The 23,373-nt window shown below is 47.1% G+C and overlaps 8 protein-coding genes across 8 annotated transcripts; 5 read left to right on the top strand and 3 right to left on the bottom strand.

Moving 5' to 3' along the window:
- The first annotated feature begins 2,012 nt into the window (after nucleotides 1-2,012).
- F4813DRAFT_5234 (uncharacterized protein) lies at nucleotides 2,013-2,857 on the top strand. The gene is made up of 5 exons (XM_049248600.1): nucleotides 2,013-2,149; nucleotides 2,207-2,287; nucleotides 2,404-2,547; nucleotides 2,615-2,779; nucleotides 2,830-2,857. Exons 2-3 carry the CDS (start codon nucleotides 2,216-2,218, stop codon nucleotides 2,527-2,529), a joined length of 198 nt encoding a protein of 65 aa, XP_049104608.1. The 5' UTR covers nucleotides 2,013-2,149; nucleotides 2,207-2,215; the 3' UTR covers nucleotides 2,530-2,547; nucleotides 2,615-2,779; nucleotides 2,830-2,857.
- A 47-nt stretch (nucleotides 2,858-2,904) lies between these two features.
- F4813DRAFT_5249 (cytidine deaminase-like protein) lies at nucleotides 2,905-4,401 on the bottom strand. Its single transcript, XM_049248601.1, has 3 exons — nucleotides 4,221-4,401; nucleotides 3,125-4,143; nucleotides 2,905-3,043 (listed from the first exon to the last, which is right to left on the bottom strand). The coding sequence occupies exons 1-3, from the start codon at nucleotides 4,240-4,242 to the stop codon at nucleotides 2,999-3,001; spliced, it is 1,086 nt and encodes a 361-aa protein (XP_049104607.1). The 5' UTR covers nucleotides 4,243-4,401; the 3' UTR covers nucleotides 2,905-2,998.
- A 645-nt stretch (nucleotides 4,402-5,046) lies between these two features.
- On the top strand, nucleotides 5,047-7,925 carry F4813DRAFT_5134 (E1-like protein-activating). The gene is made up of 4 exons (XM_049248589.1): nucleotides 5,047-5,438; nucleotides 5,514-5,622; nucleotides 5,686-6,981; nucleotides 7,028-7,925. Exons 1-4 carry the CDS (start codon nucleotides 5,239-5,241, stop codon nucleotides 7,505-7,507), a joined length of 2,085 nt encoding a protein of 694 aa, XP_049104606.1. The 5' UTR covers nucleotides 5,047-5,238; the 3' UTR covers nucleotides 7,508-7,925.
- Nucleotides 7,926-9,269: 1,344 nt separating this feature from the next.
- F4813DRAFT_394825 (uncharacterized protein) lies at nucleotides 9,270-10,631 on the top strand (the record flags this gene model as incomplete). The annotated part of the gene is made up of 3 exons (XM_049247614.1): nucleotides 9,270-9,413; nucleotides 9,470-9,628; nucleotides 9,677-10,631. The coding sequence occupies 3 exons, from the start codon at nucleotides 9,270-9,272 to the stop codon at nucleotides 10,547-10,549; spliced, it is 1,176 nt and encodes a 391-aa protein (XP_049104605.1). The 3' UTR covers nucleotides 10,550-10,631.
- Nucleotides 10,632-11,324: 693 nt separating this feature from the next.
- On the top strand, nucleotides 11,325-13,624 carry F4813DRAFT_5093 (MFS general substrate transporter). Its single transcript, XM_049248581.1, has 4 exons — nucleotides 11,325-11,801; nucleotides 11,866-11,965; nucleotides 12,031-12,043; nucleotides 12,112-13,624. The coding sequence occupies exons 1-4, from the start codon at nucleotides 11,498-11,500 to the stop codon at nucleotides 13,456-13,458; spliced, it is 1,764 nt and encodes a 587-aa protein (XP_049104604.1). The 5' UTR covers nucleotides 11,325-11,497; the 3' UTR covers nucleotides 13,459-13,624.
- Nucleotides 13,600-14,714, bottom strand: F4813DRAFT_341339 (uncharacterized protein). The gene has a single exon (XM_049241291.1). The coding sequence runs from the start codon at nucleotides 14,433-14,435 to the stop codon at nucleotides 13,665-13,667; it is 771 nt and encodes a 256-aa protein (XP_049104603.1). The 5' UTR covers nucleotides 14,436-14,714; the 3' UTR covers nucleotides 13,600-13,664.
- A 1,041-nt stretch (nucleotides 14,715-15,755) lies between these two features.
- On the bottom strand, nucleotides 15,756-16,477 carry F4813DRAFT_5060 (uncharacterized protein). Its single transcript, XM_049248577.1, has 4 exons — nucleotides 16,189-16,477; nucleotides 16,072-16,121; nucleotides 15,963-16,002; nucleotides 15,756-15,886 (listed from the first exon to the last, which is right to left on the bottom strand). Exons 1-4 carry the CDS (start codon nucleotides 16,216-16,218, stop codon nucleotides 15,791-15,793), a joined length of 216 nt encoding a protein of 71 aa, XP_049104602.1. The 5' UTR covers nucleotides 16,219-16,477; the 3' UTR covers nucleotides 15,756-15,790.
- A 3,742-nt stretch (nucleotides 16,478-20,219) lies between these two features.
- F4813DRAFT_378216 (uncharacterized protein) lies at nucleotides 20,220-22,339 on the top strand (the record flags this gene model as incomplete). The annotated part of the gene is made up of 2 exons (XM_049245316.1): nucleotides 20,220-20,408; nucleotides 20,483-22,339. 2 exons carry the CDS (start codon nucleotides 20,220-20,222, stop codon nucleotides 22,337-22,339), a joined length of 2,046 nt encoding a protein of 681 aa, XP_049104601.1.
- Nucleotides 22,340-23,373: the final 1,034 nt, after the last annotated feature.

Genomic DNA, 23,373 nt, shown 5'->3' with positions numbered 1-23,373 from the left:
TTTACGGCATTCTGCCTCAATACCTGTTATTGCCGGATAGCGATGTCTTCGCCTCAAAGTTTTATAGACCAGGAACGAAAGATTTAGCCCACTGCTAAGTAGTATACTAACCTAATGTATCCGGGAGATACCTGGCTCGGACTGAAATAACGTTTTGCCTAGAAACTTTGATTTCCAGGTACGGGTATTGCTGATCTCCAGAGCCTCTTGAATACCAAGTTAGATACCTACATTACATATGTAGGTGTAATTGGTAGGTACATATTGATAATTGGTAAAGAGACATTTGGCAGAGCTTCAGAAAACGGATACGGTTCGTTGTCAGGTGTCTTGAGATGATTTCCATATCCTTGCAAGGTAAACATAAATATTCCCAAGAAAGGAATGCTCCACAACGGCGCTGGGTTCAACGATGCGCGATTGAAATTTCCCAAAGGGCTAGCTTACGATTAGTACTGTGCTATTATCATGTACTCAGCTACTTACATGTATATACTTGCGACTAACGTCTATATGTTTTACTGATACTACAAATTAAACAGATTTGCTGCGAGCCGTCAACTTCGACGATGCGTTTATTTGATTGTCTGTTCTGCCACTATGTATGTAGATCGTCAATAGGGCACATCTACATCGTATGTAAGTCTGGCTCCATCGACGATTTAAAGCTTAGCCTCGCTAGGATCTGTGTACATGTAAACAGTACCATAGCGTCTTAATGTAACTGGGGTGTCGTATAAGTCGTAAGACTGAACTGGTACTCTTGGAAAAAGTAACATTTAAGTGGTCTAATAAATTCACGCATTACTGCTACCTTACATACTTGTTTTCTTACTGTAGTGTTAGCTAATATTTCTGGGAGCCCTGTAAGGTTACGAAAGGAGAAATAGTAGAAGAGGCTTTTTAAGACAATTGGATGGAAGTCTCTACGTGGTAAACAGTACTTGCTGTCGGCATAGTTTCTTGCGATAGCCACAAGGTACCTATCACTATCGCATGACTGCCACGAAAAGGGTTTAAGCCATCACGAGCCGGACGCGGACTAGTGCTGTAGCAGGCAATGGCCGGACCTGACATCACCGCACTTGGACCATAAACAACGGCCTAGGTTAGCCAAGTACCTAGGTTAGTGAACTCCACATCTCTCTCTTCGACCTCTCCATCCGTAATTCCAATTCATAAATCCTACGATACCGCCTTCTCCAGAATCCACAGCTATCGGTTTCTCGCAACGCCGAGGACCTTCGTAGCAATTCGTAGAGAGTCTTCTGGATAGTGGATTGCGGATACTTAACTGTAAGTAAATATTCTTTTTCCAATTGATACATTATTATGAGTATACGACGTGCACAATGCACAATCGTTGTTGCGTGGCCAAAGTCGGGTTTACTCGTGAGCTCAGACCCTCGCCGCCTTTCGCATTCCCCATTGCGCCGATCAGATGTTCGTTAGCCATACCTAATTCTGCCAATTTGCGGCATTACAATAAATACAGCTATCCACTCAGTGGATCCGGTGACCCCGGTGCCTGTAGACCTCCACCTACAAAATCGCGCAGAGCTTCAAGCCGCCCTGGCTGCTGCAGGCTTACCGAGCTGCCGCCCCGGACAAGCTTTTTTTTTTTTTGTTGCCCTCGTCTCCAGGTCTAACGCCGAGAGCTCATCTTATTATTTTCCTTTTTGACCCGGATCTCTCCCACCTTTTTCTAACTTCTTGTTCTGCTCTTTTACTCCTTCAACTCACTTGTCCTTGTGGAAATCTTCTCACTCGATCCTATCCAAGGGCCTGTGTTGTTCGCAGATTTAGCTTCTCTGACCTGTCAAGCAACAGTTAAGCTCATCCACCACCAAGTTACTCATCTGCATTCCGCATTCCGCATAGCAACCACAGCATTACTCTTCCGACCACCTAAGAGGTAAGCCGCATTTCTATGAATATCAATTGGAGGTTTGAAGAGCTTGCCAGCAACGACATCAAAACATACAAAGCATACTACCATTTCATTCGCGTTACCGAATTTCGCCCGAGAGAGCTCTGCGATCCCGAGTCAGATCTATTCGATTCCAATGAATTGTTACATGCGCCTTTTTAATTGCATCCTACCGCAACGCGCGAATTTCATGTGTTAGGACGGATCTACTTTGATCAAGTTGTTCAATTGATAGACGCTGGACTTGGAATAGCATAGTACTGACTCAATTTGTAGTTTATCAACATGCCTGCCATCAACAACGCCGTTGTCGCTCGCGACACCCTCAGCCACATCGTCCGCCGTGAGAACTGGGCTGTATGTAAACCCATTATTATCACTTTCACCTTACCTGTTGATTGTATTCAAACAAGAATGCTCTAGGGAAATGTTATATACAATACAATATAGGGACACGCTAACATTTCAAATAGCAACAAGAAGCTGGCGTTATTGTCGTCTTTTGCATCGTTTTCGTCGTCGCTGTTGGCTTGATCGGTCTCTGGATATCCAAGGCTGTTGCCAAGCGAAGAGCCACGAAGGCCGCCATCCCCGCATAGGGGTTGTGAAACGAGAACATGTGGGAAGGTCTGGAGGGTTTAGGAGGAAAGGGAGAGGGGGTTGGTACGAACGACGAAACGAGACATCAGTAACGTGTTACATATTTCGATTCGACAACCCGTCCGTCCCTCACGAATATGGCGTATCGTATTCGAGGGACTTGGGACCTGAAGTTGGTGGTCCAAGAAAGTTAGCCATGTCTTGCGTTACATGCTCAACATACCACTTAATGGACTCTTATCAAGAGGTGTTAGTCTCGATAGAGTCCAAATACTCTTAATTTCTCTAATGACAATCAGTTTACGAATATCTGAGGCCTTTCGTTTTGTTACGGTTATATAAGTGATTCCTTGTCTACAAGTCCTTTCTTTGCTACTCCTATCTTGGTCCATGTATTCAGATTTCCCGCAAGCCTCGCAACCCGGAAGGCGTGAAAGAGCACAAGATCTATCTATTATACTTTATACATCAGTAGAGCTCCATCTTCTCTAGATGTATTAGTCCGTTGGCCGGCTGCGTACATATTAGTGCTAATTCTTATATCCATGTTGATAACCTCAGCTCGAGGAATGATTGAAGAAAATAAGTACTTACCGGAGAAAACTGTCTTAATTTCACCCCAGCGTTCCGAAAGATTTCGGCCGTTTCTGTATCCATGCTGTATCCTTGACTATATACTACCTCGGTGATACCAACCTGTACAATTTTGATACTACACGTCAAGCATGGACATGTATTACAGTACAGAATGCTTCCGTCACGAATCCTCTCACGGCCGGCTTCTAATAAGGCATTTTCCTCCGCATGAAGGCAAAGACAGGTAGATAATGCTGCTCCGCTGCTCTCTCCCGAGTTACACCGCGGGCAGCCGCCTTCGCCGCAATTCAACAAGTGCCGCGGGGTCCCGTTGTAGCCCGTGCTGATGACGTGATGTTTGGAATCTACTAATACGCACCCTACAGCGCGTTTCATGCAATTACACCTCTGCGCCGCGAGGGATGCCAGAGCCATAAAGTAGCTGTCCCAGCTAGGGCGCAGGCGGTCGGGATTCGTTAAGTCTAGCTTACCCAGCGTGGCGTACAGGTGTGCAAGGTCCGAAGAGGTGTTCAGCAACCGGATCGCGGCCCGCGACATGAGCGGGAGAACACCGTATGAGACATCATAGAGATGCTGATCAGATTGGGATACAAACTCTTCCAGACTGATGGGGTCTTGATTCTCCGTCTCTTGTTGCTCACTATTTCGTCGCTGGTAACGCTGCCACCGCACGGTCAGAGGCGCGTCGATGCTGATTAGAATGAAGAATGGTCGTCGACCCAGGGTCTCGAGGACGCCCTCGTCATGGACGTCTGTTGTGACCCAGCGCGAGCGCCAGTGCTTTGTTACGAAGTCCAGAAGGGACGTGGTAGTAGAGAAGGTATAAGATGGGGATATCTGCTTCCGAGGTAGAGGGAGACCTTTCTTAGGGGGATCGGAGATGATCAAACCTGCATCGGAATCGGATGCGTCCGGGTGAGTGTCACTCTTAGGTGCTGATAATGTTAAGTGTAGCTTCTTGAAGCCGTGATGCTCTATCAGGTATTGAGCTACGGTGCTCTTACCGGCACATTTTGCTGTGGTTTAGTATATTAGTATAAGCGAGAATTCTTCAAGGGGGCAGGCAGGTGAGAGAATTAAATAAATATCTTACCGCCGCAAATTCCTATCAGCATCTTTTACGAAAAGAAACGATGAGTTTCCGAATGCAATGTAGTGCAACATTGAAGTCTATAGAAGACGCTGCATGGTTAGGCAATTTCTTCCCAATATAGGTACATACCTAAAGTACTGCACCTAAAGCTATGTAGTGAAATGGGGCCCTTGCCATCCACTGAAAACGCGTCTTGTCGCGTGGGGGAAAGGAGGAAGGGAAGCCACTACATACCGGAATTTAGCCAGCCACTTAGATGTACCTCATGTATTGTACAGATGCGTACTTATGAAGCAGAAAACTACATATTAGGTACATAGCCCATTGCCAAGAGGAGCCTAGAAGGACATCTATAGCACCTGCAGCAGCTATCCGATTGTTCAGGTGCCCCTGGCCGCCTGGCAGGCTGGAAGGTCACGTCAGCATCAGCGAAGAAGGTCCGTGTTGCAGCCCTACATTTTACATCAGCAGCATCTCACTACTCATGATGCAGCCATGTGATCCTATTTGCACAGTAATTAATAAGTTAAAAAGTATATTATTCTTAGACAGGATGCCTAGTATTTATAGTCTTTACATCCAACATCCGATCATAATCGCTTTTTCCTTGTTGTTAATTGCTGTTAATTGTTAGTTGCTGCTTACCTATGTAGGTATGTATGTACATGCCTAAGATAGCAGGTTCGATCTCCATCATATGTCATTCCCGTCCCTTGAAAAGAACACAGCGCCCCGCTCTCACCAACTTAGAGCCGACTTGATTTGAACTGCCCCTCCTACCTCATACGCCTCCCCTCAACATTCAGAGAATCTCTACTACACCGTTTATCTTATGATATCTGATATATTATTGATTTGTAGTAATCCATCGCACGGGCATAATTCCCGCAACGCGGCTTAGGCGCATTTCCTAGCGCCCTTACGTTCATCACCCTACATACCTACCTGGGTATTCACTACTATTACCACTACCACTACCACTACCACGACGCCGCATCGGCTAATATCTATCGACGTCATGGCAGCACTCAAATTTGCGCCCTTCTCGTCGGAGATTGAGCTACCTTTTTACTCGGCCTTGTTTGCCTCCAAGTTAGACCATGATAAGCTTAGTGACTCGGCACGACCAGTTTTAGGACTCTACGAGCCTCGTCCTGGCACTGCTCCGGACGACAGTGTAAGGATGCAGGTGTTGGCCAGCGCTCTTACTAGCAATACGTATGTTTGTGTTTTCTTTGTATCCTACCTCTCTCACCATTATAAGCCAACCTTTATAGCTAACCACGTCCGTAGTGTACCGTTAAATGCTGTGAGAGCTGAAGGTATAATCCGAAATACAAACACCTTAGATGCTTTTAAGCAAGTAGATAAGACTGAGATGATTCACAAGGCCGCACGCCAGGTAAATTCTTTCTGATCCGTCGCTTGGTCATCACTAAGCCGGTACTAATGCAAGCATTCTTAGATATGGGACGCAATCAAAGATGGAACCATCTATTCTGTCCCTTCGCTCCTCTCTCATTACATTATACTATCTTATGCGGATCTCAAGAAGTACAGGATGACCTACTGGTTTGGGTTTCCAACCCTGCATTCGGATCCCCAGTGGAAGCGTACCGGGGATATTCTTCGCTTCACCCCAGATGAGACTACCGCCTTAGTCGACCGCGTGGGGACTTGGCGATATACTGTTGACCCCAGAGAGCATGGCTTCTTCCTTGCTAAAAAGATTCGGGGAAGTAGGAAGACTATGCAATCTTCGCTTGAGGTTCCAGCGGAGGATATCGGATACGGATGGGAAGTTGGATCGCTTCGCGAATTTGAGACGGGATTCTTCCGGGGCGTGCCCGAAGATGACAAGTATGTGGCATTTGTTGACCCTTCTACCTACGACGAGCATCCTGCATGGCCTCTCCGAAATCTATTGGTCCTTGTGAGACAACGATTCCATCTAACCAACGTTCAAATTCTCTGCTACCGAGACATACAAGCACGAAGACACGAGGCCCGCAGCATGGTTCTTCCTCTTGCTATGGATCCCGTGGAAAGCATAGAAACGACTGAAATGCCGAAAGCCACTGGTTGGGAACGCAACGCAGCTGGGAAATTAATGGCGCGATCCGTAAGCCTGGCAGAATCCATGGACCCGACTCGATTAGCAGACCAATCAGTTGACCTCAACCTCAAACTGATGAAATGGCGAGTTTCGCCAGATCTCAATCTCGATATCATCAAAAATACCAAATGCCTTCTTCTCGGTGCTGGTACGCTTGGTAGCCACGTATCAAGAAATCTTATGGCATGGGGTGTGCGCAAGATCACATTTGTTGACTACGGTGCGGTATCCTTCTCCAACCCTGTGAGGCAGCCGTTATTCACCTATAATGACTGCTTGAAGGGAGGAGCTCCGAAGGCGACCCGAGCAGCAGAGGTGTTGAAGGAGATTTATCCCGGCGTTGACAGCGAGGGTCATGTTCTTTCGGTTCCCATGCTTGGCCATCCTATAGTAGGGAAGACCCAGGGAGACTTTGAGCAGCTGAAATCCCTCATAGATGAACATGACGCGATATTCCTTTTACTGGATAGTAGAGAGTCGAGATGGCTCCCCACCGTAATGGGCAAGGCCGCCGGAAAGATTGTCATGAACGCGGCTCTTGGCTTTGATTCCTACGTAGTCATGAGACATGGTGCTGAACCCAAGGACGATAGTGAGGAAACATTAGGCTGTTACTTCTGCAACGATGTTGTAACACCTGGAGACGTGAGTTACCTATTTGGGGTCACCTTTCCCAGCTAACTTTGAATAGTCACAAAAAGACTTGACTCTTGACCAGCAGTGCACGGTTACACGACCCGGCATCGCTGGCATCGCGTCAGCTCTCGTTGTTGAGCTTCTGACAAGCCTCCTGCAACACCCCCTGGGTCACCACGCCCCAGCCCCCGCAGCAAGTTCTTCATCGGGCATATATGACAGTAATCCCGGTGACGAACATGCGCTCGGCATAGTGCCACACCAAATCCGTGGATTTCTACACAACTTCCAAACTCTCAAAATCAAAGGCCATTCGTACCCATGCTGCAGTGCATGTAGCAAGCCAATTCTTTCCGCTTACAGGACAGAAGGGTGGAATTTCGTCAAGCGTGCACTTGAGGACAAGGAATATATAGCCGAGCTCAGCGGTCTAGCTGAGGTTCAGCGGAAGGCTGAGGCAATGGCAGACGAGGTAGACTGGGAGGAGGAGGAAGAGGGCGAAAAGGAGGGTGATGACGAAGGAGTACTCGTATAGAACCTTCTCCTTCGTGCTCACCACGACCGCTGCACACGCCTAAGGAAGACACGAGCCGACCGTTTCAAGTTTTGGAAGTGGCCTCGATGGTCTAAGATCAGGTGGAATGGTAGCCTTCCGTCGAGTAGCTCTCAGGAATATTCAATTCGCGCGCCTCCTTACAGGATATCATACGGTTCGAGCACCCTTTCGTCTGGGGAAGTCGAGATATTCGGTCCGAGGTTAGTACGGCTGCATAATACCTCAGATGGCACAGCAGATACCATTGTGTCTATTGGGGAGATTCTCAAGGAGGGCCCACCTTTACTGTGATAATGAATAGTCTTAGTGTTGCGTTTTGCATTAAAGGGGACCACTTGTATAATTGAGGTCTCGCCGAGGTCTAGAACGGGGTAGGGATGATTTGAAACGTTGGAGTTAGGAATTGGAAGACCTTGAGGAAATTCGGTCTAGGTCTAGGGACACTCGAATGAGTTTGGAGTTTTCAGCAGGTTTGCAATGCCGCTAGAAGAACGGCGGCTAACATGATACTGCACTCATAGACAGGCACCATGCAAATACCAGGGGAGTTCTAAGTCGTGAGGCTAAGATAGGATTAACGGTACAAAATAATTGCTCAGGTATGATACTGAGATTGGCTGGCGAGAACTGACCAACTATCCGGAGTCAGGTCATCCCTGGTAACGCGGCCACATAGTAAACTTGTAGAAGACGATTGAAGCCAATAGGACCGAGAAAGTTAACCTCATTATGACGACGGTTGAGACTTGGTATACAGTAGATGACTCAGTTAGTATGATAAATGACTTCCCTTATGAAGCTCGGCTGGTGTTTCCCTAGTATATTTGTTTTAGTAGTGGCGTATTTGCCCACGCTGCCTTTGTATACTTGAGATCCGAATCAACGGGGCTCGTTACTAGAATGATTATCAAGCGAATGACTTTTCCAAGGTTCGGGATCTTCTCAGCTGTTTGATATAATAAGGTCAAAATTACACTCGAATTGATTTCCAGACTTGAGCGGACTCTATGTTTCTATACTCAGGTCACCCCACAACCCCAGACGAAGTTGACTTTCTGACACTTGTCATTGAACGTGGACCTGCTTCGGCTAGACTTGTCTATAATTCCTAGCGGCACTTTCTTAATGGAAGTCTTTAACTGCTCGAGTCATTGAAACTCCACATGAGGGCAGCCGGCATAAGATAGTAGAAAGATCTGACAGCTTAGAAGGAAGACTGCAGGCATAAGGCTAACAACTACCGGCAAATCATCCCAATGTCTCTCCGCTGCACTGGTCCCGCGGGATGCACTATGGTTTCATGATTATAGTTTACACACTTCCGCTCTGCTCTAAATGCTTAGTCCGGCACGTCCAACCCACCAAGTCGTAAAATCCTGGGGTTCTTATACACTCCGCGAGTCGTAAGGCTTTGATTTTATTCTCTAAAGGTCACACATGAGATCGACATTGACGCGGCAGGCAATTTCTATTCTGATTACTTGAGTTGCATGATGGTCTCCAGTATAACCAGAATAGTATAAAGTAACCGATAGTCTCGCCCCTTTGTGACAGAGGACATCATCCACACTTCATCCGACCAGACCTTATCCTTTCTCTTACCCACTATATTCAATCCTAACCTTGAAGTTTATATTTCATTGACGACATATCAAACATTTTCATGATCCCTTAACCAGAATCCCAGAGTTCTTACCCTCTCATCAGATCTTTAGAGATAGTTACCTAACCAGCCAGCAATATGGCTCAACTACAGGAACTTGAGAGCGCTGCGTGCGACGTTATCCAAAACGTGAAACAGATACAAGATCTCAGACATGCGAGACTCTCGGTCATCGGGGGGTTAGCATTAATGCATTATCTCCCTGAATACCGCTCGACAGATGTAAGACAACCTAATGCTAAATATCTAAGACCCACGAGCTAATAGCACTTCTAAAGAACATCAATTTTATTACGAATATATCGACCTCTCCAAGTTCGCTGAAAAAGCGGTTGGTAGAGCAGCCAGAGTCGCCCTTCTTCCAACGTTCACAGGCACTCTTCTATAAAGCACCTCGTGGCCAGGAAATCCGAGTTGATATAAGCCCGGAATGGCTTGTAAGTTCCGGATCTCGAGTAGAATGTTCAGTTAGCTAATCGCAGCAGTCACCTTACCTTCCAGAGTCGGCTGTAAAAGTAGAAGACATATCACGCGACGAAGTCCCGTATATCTCCCTCACCGACCTCATCGTATTCAAATTGGATTCAAGCGGGTTGCGATCTAACCCCGTGAAGAAAGAGCGCGACGCGCAGGATGCCGCGGCTCTGGTCGATTTCGCCACGCACAAAAGCTCCCTACAGCTTTCGGAGAAACAGGAGCAAGTCGTAGAAGAAGCGCTCTGCGACGTAGCTAAATGCGGTACTAAGGAAAAGGGCTGGTGGGAGAGGCGTATGGGCCTAACAAGGCAAGCCGCTGATGGATCTCCCTACGACAGCGGAGGTCGTGGGCGCAAGCAGAACCGGCCTCATTCTAAATCGGACCCTTCACCGTCCAGGGGTCCACTCGTAAGCGATCCCAACGCGGCTTGGCACTACGAGCGGCTAGATCACGCACACATCCGGCGGTTCAACTCGCTGCACAGTAGCCGGGGCGCAAACAGGCCGGGGATCCCCCGCTCCTCTTCGCAACGCATGATCAGGGACACGGGCTTCACCATGACGCAGCCGAAGACGACGCACGCGAGCTATCAGCTCGGCGCGAGGCGGTCCGGCCTGAGCAGCGAGATCAGCACCGGCTCGAACTACTACACCCTCGAGCCGGGCGAGAACTTGTCGGGGCGGGCTTCACCGGCAGGGTATTTCGACGGTTCCCGCACGCCGCCGGGTGGCCTAGGAACGGTGACGGAGCATGCCGTGGGGGTTCGGCGAAGCTCCAAGTCGGGATACTTCGATCTTACCCCCGGAGCTACACCCAGCGCCGTATCGCAGCCCAGGAGGCCCCCGGGGTTGGAAAAGAGGAGCGTGACGTTCCTCCTGTAGGTGGATGCAGATGCCCTGCGACATCTCTCGTCGAACTATGTATTATTTTGTAAGCTTTCCTGATGCAATACCCAGTTTGTTTTGTGTGTGTTTTCGGGTTACTTGTTCTACTAGACACATCCTTATGTCTCTTGTGTGAGTGATGGCAGGATTTAGCTTTTGTATTATATATATACATAGGTACCTAGGTAGATACTACACGTTGTAAAGGCAGTGGTTTTGATAAAAGTCAAATAAAGTTGAAAAAAAAAATAAGATAGGATATACGAGAAATATTAAAGTCATGATGTTTTCATGTGAATGATGTATTGCTGTAGGGTACCAACTATACAGTGCCTACAGTGCCTACAGTGCAGCGCGAATGTAGTAAAGCACCTAACTGATACATTAGTTAGGCGAGGGGGATAGGGGCTCGAGCACTTGGCAGGTGACTCGTAATAATGAGCTTTAGTGCTCTTGTGGCTTGTGGCGCGGGGAATGAGGATCATCTGGGCTGTTAGTGAAATCTTGTGACATTTTGAGTATCTAAACCTTTTTTTAGATTCATAAGATTCATATAACCTTATACTTTTCAACATCCAAATAGTTACAGCAATTATCATACCCTACGGAAATTGCTTGCAATACTTATTCTTAGCTCAAAAAAAGAGGAGTCGGTGACCAAGGGGAAGACAGAGGAATCCTAGTTGCAGGGATTCCCCTTTTTTTGGAGAAGTCGGCATCGTGTCTGCGTGTCTGCGTGTCTGCGTGTCTGCGTGTCATATCGGCCATCACGTGGATCAGTAAGACATTGGCCTCGAACCGCTTTCGGGGCCTTCGAATGTTTATTTTGCAGAAATACTCCATCTGCCAACTTCTACTCTTACCCGAGGTTCTTGTCGGCCTTACGAATCGAATGAATGGGGTTGCAGTGCCCAACTTCCATGTCTCCGTTCCTCTATTCCCACCATGAGATTTCCGTCCTTACGCTCCAGGCGCCAGGAGTCTGTTCATGACTACGTCGGCGTCTTAGTCCCGCTCGAGGAGGCGCACTTGCATAGCCACTCCGCCAGATGCGGGAGAAGCGAGTTCGAGGAGGTTAGGACTAGTTCCGATGGTCCCGTTGCCGACGAGCTCGAGGCAGGGCTGCCGAAAGATGACGACAACGAGAATACGGGCATGCTGCAGATGAGCGCTGCCGAGTATACTATCGATGGCTTGAGAAAAGAGGTGCGCGAGGGCCAGAGACGACGTCAATGGTCCGAGTATGAATGTGAGCTCCTGTTTCTCTTGACGGGCCGGTGTAAGTGGAGAAATATGCTAATGAACCGGTATAGTGAAATCCAAACTTATTAATAAAGCCATTCAAGATATCGGTATGGGCCGGTACAACTGGCAGCTTTTTGTTTTATGCGGGTTTGGGTGGTTTGCAGATAAGTGAGTGCTCTTTATATATACCTATATATCAAAACCTTTGGTGTTTTTACTGACTAAATCCACAGTTTATGGATGCAAGTAAGTAACCTAGTAGTCTACCTCTATCTAATATATCCTCCTGATACGCTATCTTACATTTATACAAGGGTGTCTCATTGACTCTTCCCTCCCTATCTGAAGAGTTTGGCGTCTCGGAAAAACAGGTCAGGTATACCACCAGTTCTCTCTTCGTAGGTCTTTGCCTGGGGAGTTTCTTCTGGGGGCTCGGGTCCGACATAATGGGTAGGCGTATTGCCTTCAATTTCACTTTACTAATCACAAGCATCTTTGGCATTTGGACGGCGTACGCTTCGAGTTGGGTATCTGTTTGTATTCTATTTGCATGTCTGGGCACTGGAGTTGGGGGAAACTTGCCGGTCGATGGAGCACTTTTTCTAGAGATTCTTCCAGACTCCTCAAGCGCCTTATTAACTCTCCTATCCGTATGGTGGCCTGTAGGACAGCTTGTTTCGTCCATCGTCGCCTGGTACTTCATCACAAACTGGCCCGCCGCAGAAGGGTGGCGCCATTTCGTTATGACGATTGGCATTATCACATTCATCATGTTCCTTATTCGATTTGGCATGTTCCATCTGTTTGAGTCGCCCAAGTACCTTCTATCTCAAGGGCGGCAAGCCGAGGCTGTTGCTGTTGTACATGGTATTGCTTACCGGAACAACAAGAAAACTTGGCTCACCGAGGAGATCCTCGACGCTGTTGCCGATATGGAAGGGGTTCAACCAATAGCAACTAGGGTCTCAGCTAAGAATATTATCAAACAAAATCTCATGTCCTTTTCGGTCGACCACATACGGCCACTTTTCCAGACTCGCAAGCTTGGGACGGCAACTCTCCTGATTTGGTTCTGCTGGAGTACCATCGGCCTTGGTTACCCGCTGTTCAACGCGTTTCTCCCACAATATCTCTCACATGGCGGCTCAGACATACCGATTGGCGACGAAGCTATGGCAATAAATAATGCCACCCCGGCAGAAACATATCGCAACTATGCTATAATATCGGTTGTTGGGGTGCCGGGTAGCCTGCTTGCCGCGTATACCGTTGACCACAAGTCGCCATTCCTAGGGCGAAGGGGGACGCTCGCCATCTCTACGCTAGTGTCTGCCATCTTCTTATTTTTCTTCGTCGCCTTCGGTACGACACCTAACTCGCAGCTCTTCTTCACCTGCATCGAAGCCTTCTGCCAGAATATCATGTACGGTGTGCTTTACGCTTTCACCCCCGAGATTTTCCCCGCGCCCGTTAGAGGAGCCGGGACAGGTGTAGCCAGCTTCTTGAATCGCGTCACGGGGCTCATTGCACCAATTCTTGCTGCCAACATGCCTGGAGATGGCACTAAGACCCCTATCTATATGTCAGCAATCTTGATCTTGGCTGCTTTCGTAGGGATGGTATTGATTCCTATCGAGACCAGAGGCAGGCAAAGACTCTAAAGGCATATTTCGTATTGGGAGTATTACTCTGTAGTAGGTTAGTGATATGTATACTAGAACGGATGGTTGGACATGTGTAAGGGCAAATTTAATCACTGCGTCGTTCAGGCTGGGATCAATAGCATAGTATCAATAAAAGCGATCAGGGTTAAATCAATTTAATATATTCAAGACTACCAGTTGCTAGCAACGCAAGTCTTGTCTGTTTATCTGTTTCCCTTGGCCCCCGCAGGCGCATCTACCCGTCGCTTTTGGAACGACCGCCCTAATGCATCCTTCACCATGGGATCCGCGCGGATTGTGTTCTGTACGAGCCATTCCTTTAGCTTCGACCGCATGCTACCGATTACCTCGGCATCGCCAGCGAAGGGTGCCATCTCCAGTTCCATCAGTCGTGCCGCGTCGACATCCATACTCCGAGCCGTCTGCTCGAGTCTATCTAGGCTTTGCTGTAATGCCTTCTCCGACGCCTCGCCGGGCTTCATTCCTCTTTGATTCGGCGGCTGTAGCAGCGGACCTATTTGCGAGAAGGCAATGTATAGCGTAATACTCAGCTTGCGCGCGAGAGTGATAGCTTGGAAGGGTAGGTAAGGGGGATGGTCGGTGAAGCTAGTCAGGACCGGGTTGATGAGGCCGCTGAGGAAGGATGGAAATGAGGGGCGTGTGATGGTGTGTAGCTCGAAGACGCACAAGGCAACGAGGGTCAGCCAGCGCCAGTATCGTCCCCATTCCAGGTAGCCTATCAGTCCTAACACGTACATAGCAACGGCGGCAAAGCCATAGTAAGGGACCAGAACCTGGACCCCGCGAACGACATAGTCGCGTATGGTGACGCAGTGTTTCCAGGCGATAATATCTGGGCCAAAGCGCTCATAGGCGAAGCGCCGCGCGGGGTCGACAAGGGTTTCCGAAGCTGTTTTCAGGTGCATGAAGAAATCAGCACTGTCGGCGGCATCACCCCCACCAGCGCCGCTCATGGCCTTGTCCGGGTGGTGCAATGCGGCGAGACGGCGGAAGCGGCTCTTGATATCGCGCTCGGAGGCGGCGAGCTGAACGCCCAAGTCGGCGTAGTAGTTGGAGGCACGGCGTAGCTCGTAGTCGGCTTCGTAGATGGTGTAGAGCAGGTACAAGGACACGACTAGGATGTGGATGCGACGGCGGTGTTCGGCGTATCGGGGCGAGTTCGGAGCGGGTTTGCGGTCGCCGGCGCGGATGGCGAGGCCGTAGTAGATGGACTGTACCCAGCCGGTGACGAGCTGCGGGCGGTGTTGGCTGATGTCAGTGGTAGTTTCGGGATTGCTTCTTCATTGATTATAGCACAGATGGAATAGAACGTACATTAGGGAGGAATGTCCATCCCAATAGGGATAGGAGATTGGTGCTAGACATGGCGGTAGTCGCGTCAGCTATTGTTGTGTGCAGAGTAGGTTAGATCATGGCTGAAGGCTGTATTGTATGTTGAAGACGGGAACGAAGAAGACGGGAACGAATCATGTAGCGATGAAGTTCAAAGGCGCGTACAGATTATAGATTAGGTACCTATAGATTAGGTATAGATTAGGTATAGATTAGGTATTGTACAATTACAACGTGGTCGCTAAGAGGTAACCTATGTAGGTACATTATGTATTACGTAGGGTGCCCCATATTACCTAATACTAGCATGTTTAGGTCGTTAGGTCATTCACTATATTATGTCATGGTAGTACAATACAATACAATACAAACTTAAGGTAGGGCGCAATGCAGTGATCTGCGCTATATTAAATCGGATAGGTATTCTTAATTCTTTACACATAACTACCATATAAACTTGCATTCTCTTCTTAATTCAAGACTTGGACGATGAGTGATAACTGACTAGGTTAATACCTTTCAGGTTATCACTGTTAGCTAGGTTAATTGGTTGTATTAGGAAATAACGTACATTAGGTATGCATATAACTGTCATTCCCTTATGAAAAGTCATATCATGTACGTAAGTATCGTAGAATCTTATGTTGATATGTACCTATTTCAGCTGATGATACCTTGGGCTTCAGACCTCTCACAAGAGACATTTATGATATCATTGTCCCTTAATGGCCTCAAGATAATTCACTCTCCCCCTCTAAGTTGGCTCTGTGCCTCGGGAGGTTGGTCGAGTAAGTCGAGTAACCACCGACTCACGCCCTACCTAATGCAAGCCAATAGAGATTGCATCGTGTCATTAATTAGAATCATATCGTTCATATTATTATTAACTCGTCCAACGTCCATGTAATATAACGTGGCGTAGGGGGAGCGGTGAAGCCTGCTTGAGTCAGCGGCTGGGTCGCCATTCCTGTTATTCTCACTTGCTGCTGCTGCTGCTGCTGCTGTTGCTGCCGCCGCCGCCGCCGCCGCCGCTTGGCCCACCTAGCTGGCGTCTTTGATCCCGTTCGTGTTGCTATATCGAGTAAGCTACCTTGATTCATTCCAAACTACCCGACCTGAAAGCGGCCTGAGGGAAGAAAAAGACGCACAGCATTACGTCTGGCTTCTTTGATAGAAGACCGTGTGTAACTAGTAAAGATCTAGTCAGCACGCACACCAACACGCCAACAGCATCAAGTGACTGGGCATATTCCGTACGCAAATAAGACGCATGCCATGGTGAAGGCGGCTGCAGGTGCCATGATAGTCTAGATAAATCCAGGGTTAGGTTAACGCATCTCCTACAATAGATACAAGGATGCAATAGTGACATACCCGTGGCGTAATATTCCCTCTGGATGCCATATCCGCCGTCCCGTTAGGATTCGTTTATGTATTACTGCTGGTGGATCAGATGCTCAAATGCAGTTGGTGATGTGCAGCGTTGAGAGCTGAATCTCGGTTAGTTACCTTAGGTAATTAGGTAACCTAGTTAGTTAAGAAAAAGATGCAAAGTTGGTCATTTGCCAGGTGTCGATCAGTGCGAACGAACGGCAGATCATACGATAATGGATCAAGAACCCTTCACGCATAAGTTTAATCCACGCATACATCGCAATTGTCTTGGCCTATGTTAAAACAACAATAACTATATTGTGACTTAAACGCATATCAAGCTTTTATTTATTTGTATATTAATATTAATATATCTTTTAGATTCTTTTAAATTCTTTTAAATTCTTTTAAAAGGGGGGGCCTGCTTCCAACAATTTTACCAAATCGACCTATTACCCCTTTTATAAAAATACCAGGTAGCTCTTGATTAATAACCAGAAATTGCGAGGGCATTCTCTTCACCCCTATCCCTCTATGAGGCTCTAAATCATCTTGGCGAATACTGAAAATGCTCGTGAGTTAAAGCCAATACATCCTCAGGAGTCTACTCATAAACCCAAGTGTCAATACGCATAACTATACCTAATGTAGGAGCTATTTCCGCAGCTACTTCTACGGCCACCAAGGCTCAGCTTGAAATCTACAACCCCTCCATCGGAGCTTTCTTTAAGGCCAATGGCCCGAAATCACTCTGATACCATACTACATGCTCGTTGGGTAGGACACGACGACCAACAGAATGCTATCAGGGTCAACGTAGTATTCAATGCAGCAGCACATCCGCCCGTACTACATTACACAGCTTACAACTCCGCGTTAGGTGATTATTCGAAAGGCCGGTTTCTCACCGTGTGCGGGCTTTTATAAGCCTATATGGCCGAATCATCGGTTATGACCTTGCCAACAGCGGTTCCCTTCATCCAGATATGGCTTTTTATATATACGATAGTTAAATTTTCTATGCATGTATAAGTATTATCACTGTGATACGTCTTAGCCTTCCTTTATCTCCTAATTGGCATAAGATCTTTTCTGCGAATGGTCTTGGCTCCGGTAGATAGACGAACACTTAAGTCCAACACGGCGTAATCCCGCAATCTAACAAATAGGAGGATAACATATATTACCAAGGACAATTACTAGACGTGTTTATTCGTATAATCAACGGCTAGGACCCGGGGGGTTGGGTATGCTATTTGGCACGCCCAAGAAATATCGACAAATTAAGTCTTAATATTGATACTCAATCCTGCAGAAGATTCATTCTAGAAGCATACTTTCGTCAGGTATAAACAGGCAGTAACAGAAAAAAAAGCTGGCAATCGCCTGGTATGGCTCTCTTTTAACCCCCAAATGGAACCTAAGAATCAGTACCAAGACCGTTGATCCAGATATATTATAGAATCGGATACTATACCAAGGTGTGATCCACAGGACCCTTCCTACGGGTAGTATGCACATATAACGTAGCGTCTCCCGTTTTTTCAGCTGAGATCCTCACTTCTCCATCGACGAATATGGTGAGATCTTCGCCAAAGCGAGATACGGACCTAAACATTCAAAGCTGAGTACTCCATGTATCCATACTGAGAATTGCTTCTACTTGACGAACCAATTCGGCTCGGACGCGCATCGTATCTAATGGGAACGTGACTTCGTTGTGACTGGGCCGCATACTCAATTTTATTAGGCCGCGGTGGATGTTTTTTCTGCCTTGTACCACGCACGCCAAATCTTGTCCAAGACATCAGCAGCACGGGATGACGAGAGAATCCAATTTCTCACTATGCTGAATAGGCGATTTTGGTAACACTCAGCGATAATCATCCAATCTGGACGGCATAGTCCGCAAAATTAGATGGTCATCAGGTCGAAATAATATACATTCTACAGCCACGTCAAGGCAAGGCTCTGGCCGACTTGTCGTTATAGAATACCTAAAGCAAAGCAGATAATAAAGCGGCGATCGGTATACTACGTAGACTAGTTAGTCTAGACTCGATGATAGCGGCAATAATCCCTTCTGTTCAACACTCCGTATCACGACGTCGGTTTCTCGGCTATCCGAACCCTCTGCAATGGGCCGCTTATGTGAAATGCAGTTCGTCGTCCATATCAACTGCAGCCGCCCCCAACGAGTAGACGTTCCGGTAAAGGGGCCTTGTAGTGTTTTAACATGTAAAAGGAACCGCCAACCTTTTACCAATCACCTCATTACACAGATTCGGTTACTCATGGTCGGCTTGCGTGGCTTGAATGAGAACACATAGTTGGAGTAAGGCTCTTGTAGTCGTCTGCAAACCATGTATGTATTGTTCTAGCCGGGCGTGACGATCTACCATCGTCTAACGATATCGTAAAGGTGGATGGCCTTAAGCCGAGGATGACGGTGTTAACATATGGTATCATTAAGTAGAAAGAAGGGGGATCGATGCCGGCCGGAGGGGATTATTTTCTCCTCTCCCGACTCGGAAGTAGAGCCTCAGCGGATCTTTTTCGGCACCTCCAAGCATTTTCCGGACCAGATATACTACGCTGATTTTTCATGCCGTGAACCACACCCGGCTTACTAGCATGCAGAGCTACTCTTACAGACGTCGAGGTGGCATGTACGAAGTGTCACGAGACTATGATAACATATTCTTACATGATTAGAATTATAAGGGAGTCTGTGTAATATCGAACTTGTTAGAAGTCAGTTAGTAGCTGACGTGTTGTTCCCTGACCTAACCCAAAATACTATAAGGCTTACCGGTAAATAAGATTATGAAGCAAGGGAAGCTCGAACGCTTGTACCGATCCGGCTTTAGGCCAGTCGAGCATCCTGTTCAAAGAACGCATGTCCTAAGTCTGAAGTACCTAGTGTGATATATAAGAAGAAGCAGGCTATGTCTTGGCTCATGGGGTCCAAAAAGTGGGGATCATATACTCTATTAAAATATTGCACGTTTGGTCTCGGTTGAAAGTGGCCACGAGAGTAGATGAACGCACGAGAAACCCAACACAACAGGCCAATGATGCACCTAAACAGTTGGGAAAAGAAATGGTGTATGGTGTAGCGAAAAAAAGAGCCGCAAGAGGGGTAGGAAAATAGGGAGATTGGAAATCCATGGGTTGGGTTCAGGTCCCCGAAATATTTCGTGGAGAAACTTGGAACGGTTAGGAATTTGAGGCTCTGCGCGGGTCTTTTTGGATGACTTTGTTCTTACTATGTAGAATTAAATTTACATAGAAGAATACGGCCCCTAGCTGCCTACCTATGTAGGTACCGGGGCCAGGCTACACATGGCGAGGTACCTATGTACATACAGCCTGCTACTCCTGACAGTACCTACGTACCTACCTACATACATAGGTAGGTATGTATAATGTACCTAACCTGGACACTTACATGTACGTACCTACAAGCCCCCTGCTCGTATAGCGCTAGGTACCTACCTAGGTATGAACTATATCCATGTACGTACCTACAATACACACCTGTACTATTATATAAAGCGATTAAGAGCCTCATCCTACCTAATACTACCTAGGTACCTACCTACCTACCTAATAAACGTGCTCTCATGGCTGAGGCAACCCGCTTGCCTATTCGCTACATGTAGGTCCTTCTTTGTAGTACATTAGGTACTAAACTACCTAAATAGGTAAATATGTACACCGTAGTATGAACGAACTACAAGGTAGGTACCAAACAAGGCTTGGTTATACACTACATGTATTGAACCATGTCAATTCGTATTTCGAGCAGGCAAATACCTAGGCCGTGCCAAAGAGTTGAGGCTCTCCAAACTGGAAACACATTAAAGTATGGAACTCCCCGGGGTCATACTATTAAGTGCCAGAGCTGTCCTTAACTTCCCTCCTTCTAAAAACACAGCATGTGCAACCAGCTCTCGTCGATCCCGTTTAAACCCAGTTTAGCTAGCCGTTCTCTGTGTAAAATCGATTTCTCGGGTTGTTCAAAACAGATGCAGACACCAAGGAGCTTATTAACGACGACGACGCGGACAGTATCAAACTTACAGCGATTACCCTATGAAATAATGTCTTACATTGTGAACTATCTGGATATAGATGAGATATTCGATCTGTCCTTAACATGTCGTTACTTCCAATACTTGGTAAGAGAGGAGAGATTTTGTAAAGCTATTATTACTGTGAGTAGTCACGTCCAGCATGGCCAGTTCGTGGCAGGCCGAGCCACGCATGAATTGCTGACCATTACGCAAAGGCCCAAGCCTCCCACACAGCCGAATCCCAAGAGGCACAGCGAAGTGGCCAATTCTCGCGTGCTCTAAGGCGAGTTGCCAAAAGACGCCAGGCACTTTCACGAGCATCCCCATACCTGGTAGGTATCATCGCATTTGCCGACTCTTATGAATATATTCATGGCACCCTTTGTTATATCGTCGAGGCCCGGCCTAAACGCTGGTTACGAATCCTCGACCTTCACGGCTCAGCAAGTCACGAGCTCGTCATAGATATTCCGACCCTGGTTCATGAATCTGTGCCTAGGTCTGCGAAAAGTCGTAAATACAAGTTCCGCGTCTTATATCATGCGAATGGCATCACTTCGTGCTTATTTTCATTCGCGCTGCCGCACACGGAGAACTGGCTTTTGATCTTCAAAGCCGATGAACAGCTAATTGTGGCCACACTTCAGCTAGACTCGACGGCTAAAATATTCGTACGAAACAACAAAGATTATCTTTATTTTGGGACACATTCGGAAGAAGGGGCAGATGGACGTAGAAAATGGGTCCTCATGGGCTACGATATCGAAAAGCGCTCTTGGTTTTCTCAGAAAATGCACTTGGCGGACGTGGTTGGCTACGATATTGGTTCTACGGTCTGCTTCGAAATTATAGACGATTATTTTTACGGACTTTCTAATCAAACTGATTTCGAGATTAGAGAAACGGATTGGAATTCCTATTATCATTGCTTTCGCTTTCCTCTCCATGATCCGGATCTTAAGAATAAGCAAACGATGAAGACGGAGGACAGCTGGAGGAGACAGCATGCCGAGGGCCCCATAGATGACAGGTGGAGTTTTCTCAAACTGGAGAAAGACGAGGCTTCGGGTAATATAAACATAATCGAGTCACGAAAGGAGTGGCTCACGAACCAGAGCGGTAGTCAACGGACTTATTACATTACAGGGGTAGTTTTTGACCAAGATTCGGAGGTGGATAGCACTGGAGTGTCCCTAACCCCCGAGCACAGCTTAACATTTGGACGATCAACTGGCCCCGTTGCATATCTGGACAAGCCGTACGGCTCGGATTACCGTTTCCGTTCTTCCGAAAATGTACATCCAGGAGATAATAATTCTATGGCGCTCGTTTATACGCGAAGCCAGACCCACCTGCGTGCCTACCAGCGGTGTTGCAGTACGTATTTGGATTTGGTTGATGATATATCCTCTGGCGGATCATCAGGCTCACGATGTTTACGCCTAAGGACCGGGTTTAGAAAATCGCGAACCTATTGGCCTTCCTGGGAGTACTTGGCATCTAACGATGGACTGGAATCGAACCCAAAATCTAACGAGGAACCGGTGTACCCCTACCAACCTAACAGAATTTACTTCTGGCCCCCTAAACAAGACGAATCAAGCCGGAACCCATTTATAGACGATATTTATAAGATACTGAACCCTCCCGGCTACCAAGGTGGTGTTAACCCCACCAGTGATGAGCGTTCAGTGGTATACGCAATAGGAGAGGATACGAACGGACTGAAAGCCTTGGTTTATCTTAGCTTCGATCCGGCAGCTAGGCTAGCTGGCATGCTTCGCGAAAAATACGTACTGGGCGAACAAGATACGCCGAGTCTACCAAGGAACGAGGCGGAAGGGAGCTATCGCAACCTCGAAGTGGGAACGAGTCGACTGACTCAACATTCTTTGAGAAAAGACAAGCTCATTGGCGAGCTGACCAACCGTCCTTTGCCCTCATACATCTCAAATACTTCGCCCATGCATATAACGATAATACCACCTCCTGAAGGCTGTAAGCCATGGGCATGGGCCGAGACGCCTATGCATCAAAACTTTCCGAGGAAACCTTTCACCTTTGCTCATTAAGACACGGTGCAAATGAGACTCGCTTTGCTTCTGTACATATAATTGTTACCATGTGTTGCATTTACGTACAGGGCTGCAGCCGGAACATGCAAAACAAGAGAGAAGCTATACAGTGATAAAAAGGGGCTTATATATATTTGAGCCCCAGGGATAATACTTTGCAAGCCAACGTGCCACTCCGTAACCTGATATATGCGTGTCAGCATCACTTTCGAAATTACTGAGCCAACCAACTATGCAACATCTGATTGAATATTGTTTCCTCAAGCTCAGTGACTTATAAGTTGAGTACTATTTCCCCCCCCTTTCATGTCTCTGGATACCCTCGGGGGCTATGCAGGCTTCGATTGGACTCAATCCTTGTAACATGCATATCGTTTCGCCCTGCTATAGTGAGGACAGAGGCTAGTAATACCACCGTCTTTTTTTTCATCACTTTTCGGGAATATCGCCCCCATTTGGGACTCCAATCCAATTCGCAGTGAATTTTCCGAGAGCGTCAATCAATTTGGAATCTGCGCTTTATTACATACAATTCGAGCCACCTGACATAAAGTCGTGAGGTATACATAACTGGTTGGGTTACTATCTCCGCTCCGGGAATGCCTATACGACTACCATCATTTGGCCATAAGACGGTCTTGTCGACGTATGTCCACAAGTCCTGCATGTAGGCTAGTCTACTCGTTTAACAAAAGACTACCTATCGTACCAATCTTTATGTAGCCAACTGGTCATGCACTTGGAAGAGATAAGCGTAGATGCCCGACTAATCGTCCCTAGGCTTCGAGTCTTCCTCGGGCGACCACCCGCATTAGACAGTATAGGATATCACATCAAATTAGACTATCCAAGTCTCATCTTCTAAAACTAGATATATACGAACCTTTAGCTAAGCCTTTGTATCTTTTTGGTTCTCGTTACCAGGCTTGTATAAGTAGTTCTTGAAGCCTGTCTATGGCCATAACTTCAAATCAACATACCGTTTTTCAGAGTTCTACGCATGGCATCATTCGGAGAATTTGATAGCCACA

This window comes from Daldinia decipiens (assembly GCF_022478715.1).
Source record: "Daldinia decipiens strain CBS 113046 unplaced genomic scaffold F4813scaffold_1, whole genome shotgun sequence".
Classification (NCBI taxonomy): Eukaryota; Fungi; Ascomycota; class Sordariomycetes; order Xylariales; family Hypoxylaceae; genus Daldinia; species Daldinia decipiens.
The sequence above is the reverse complement of the archived record's forward strand: the minus strand, read 5'-3'. Positions and strand labels throughout refer to the sequence as shown.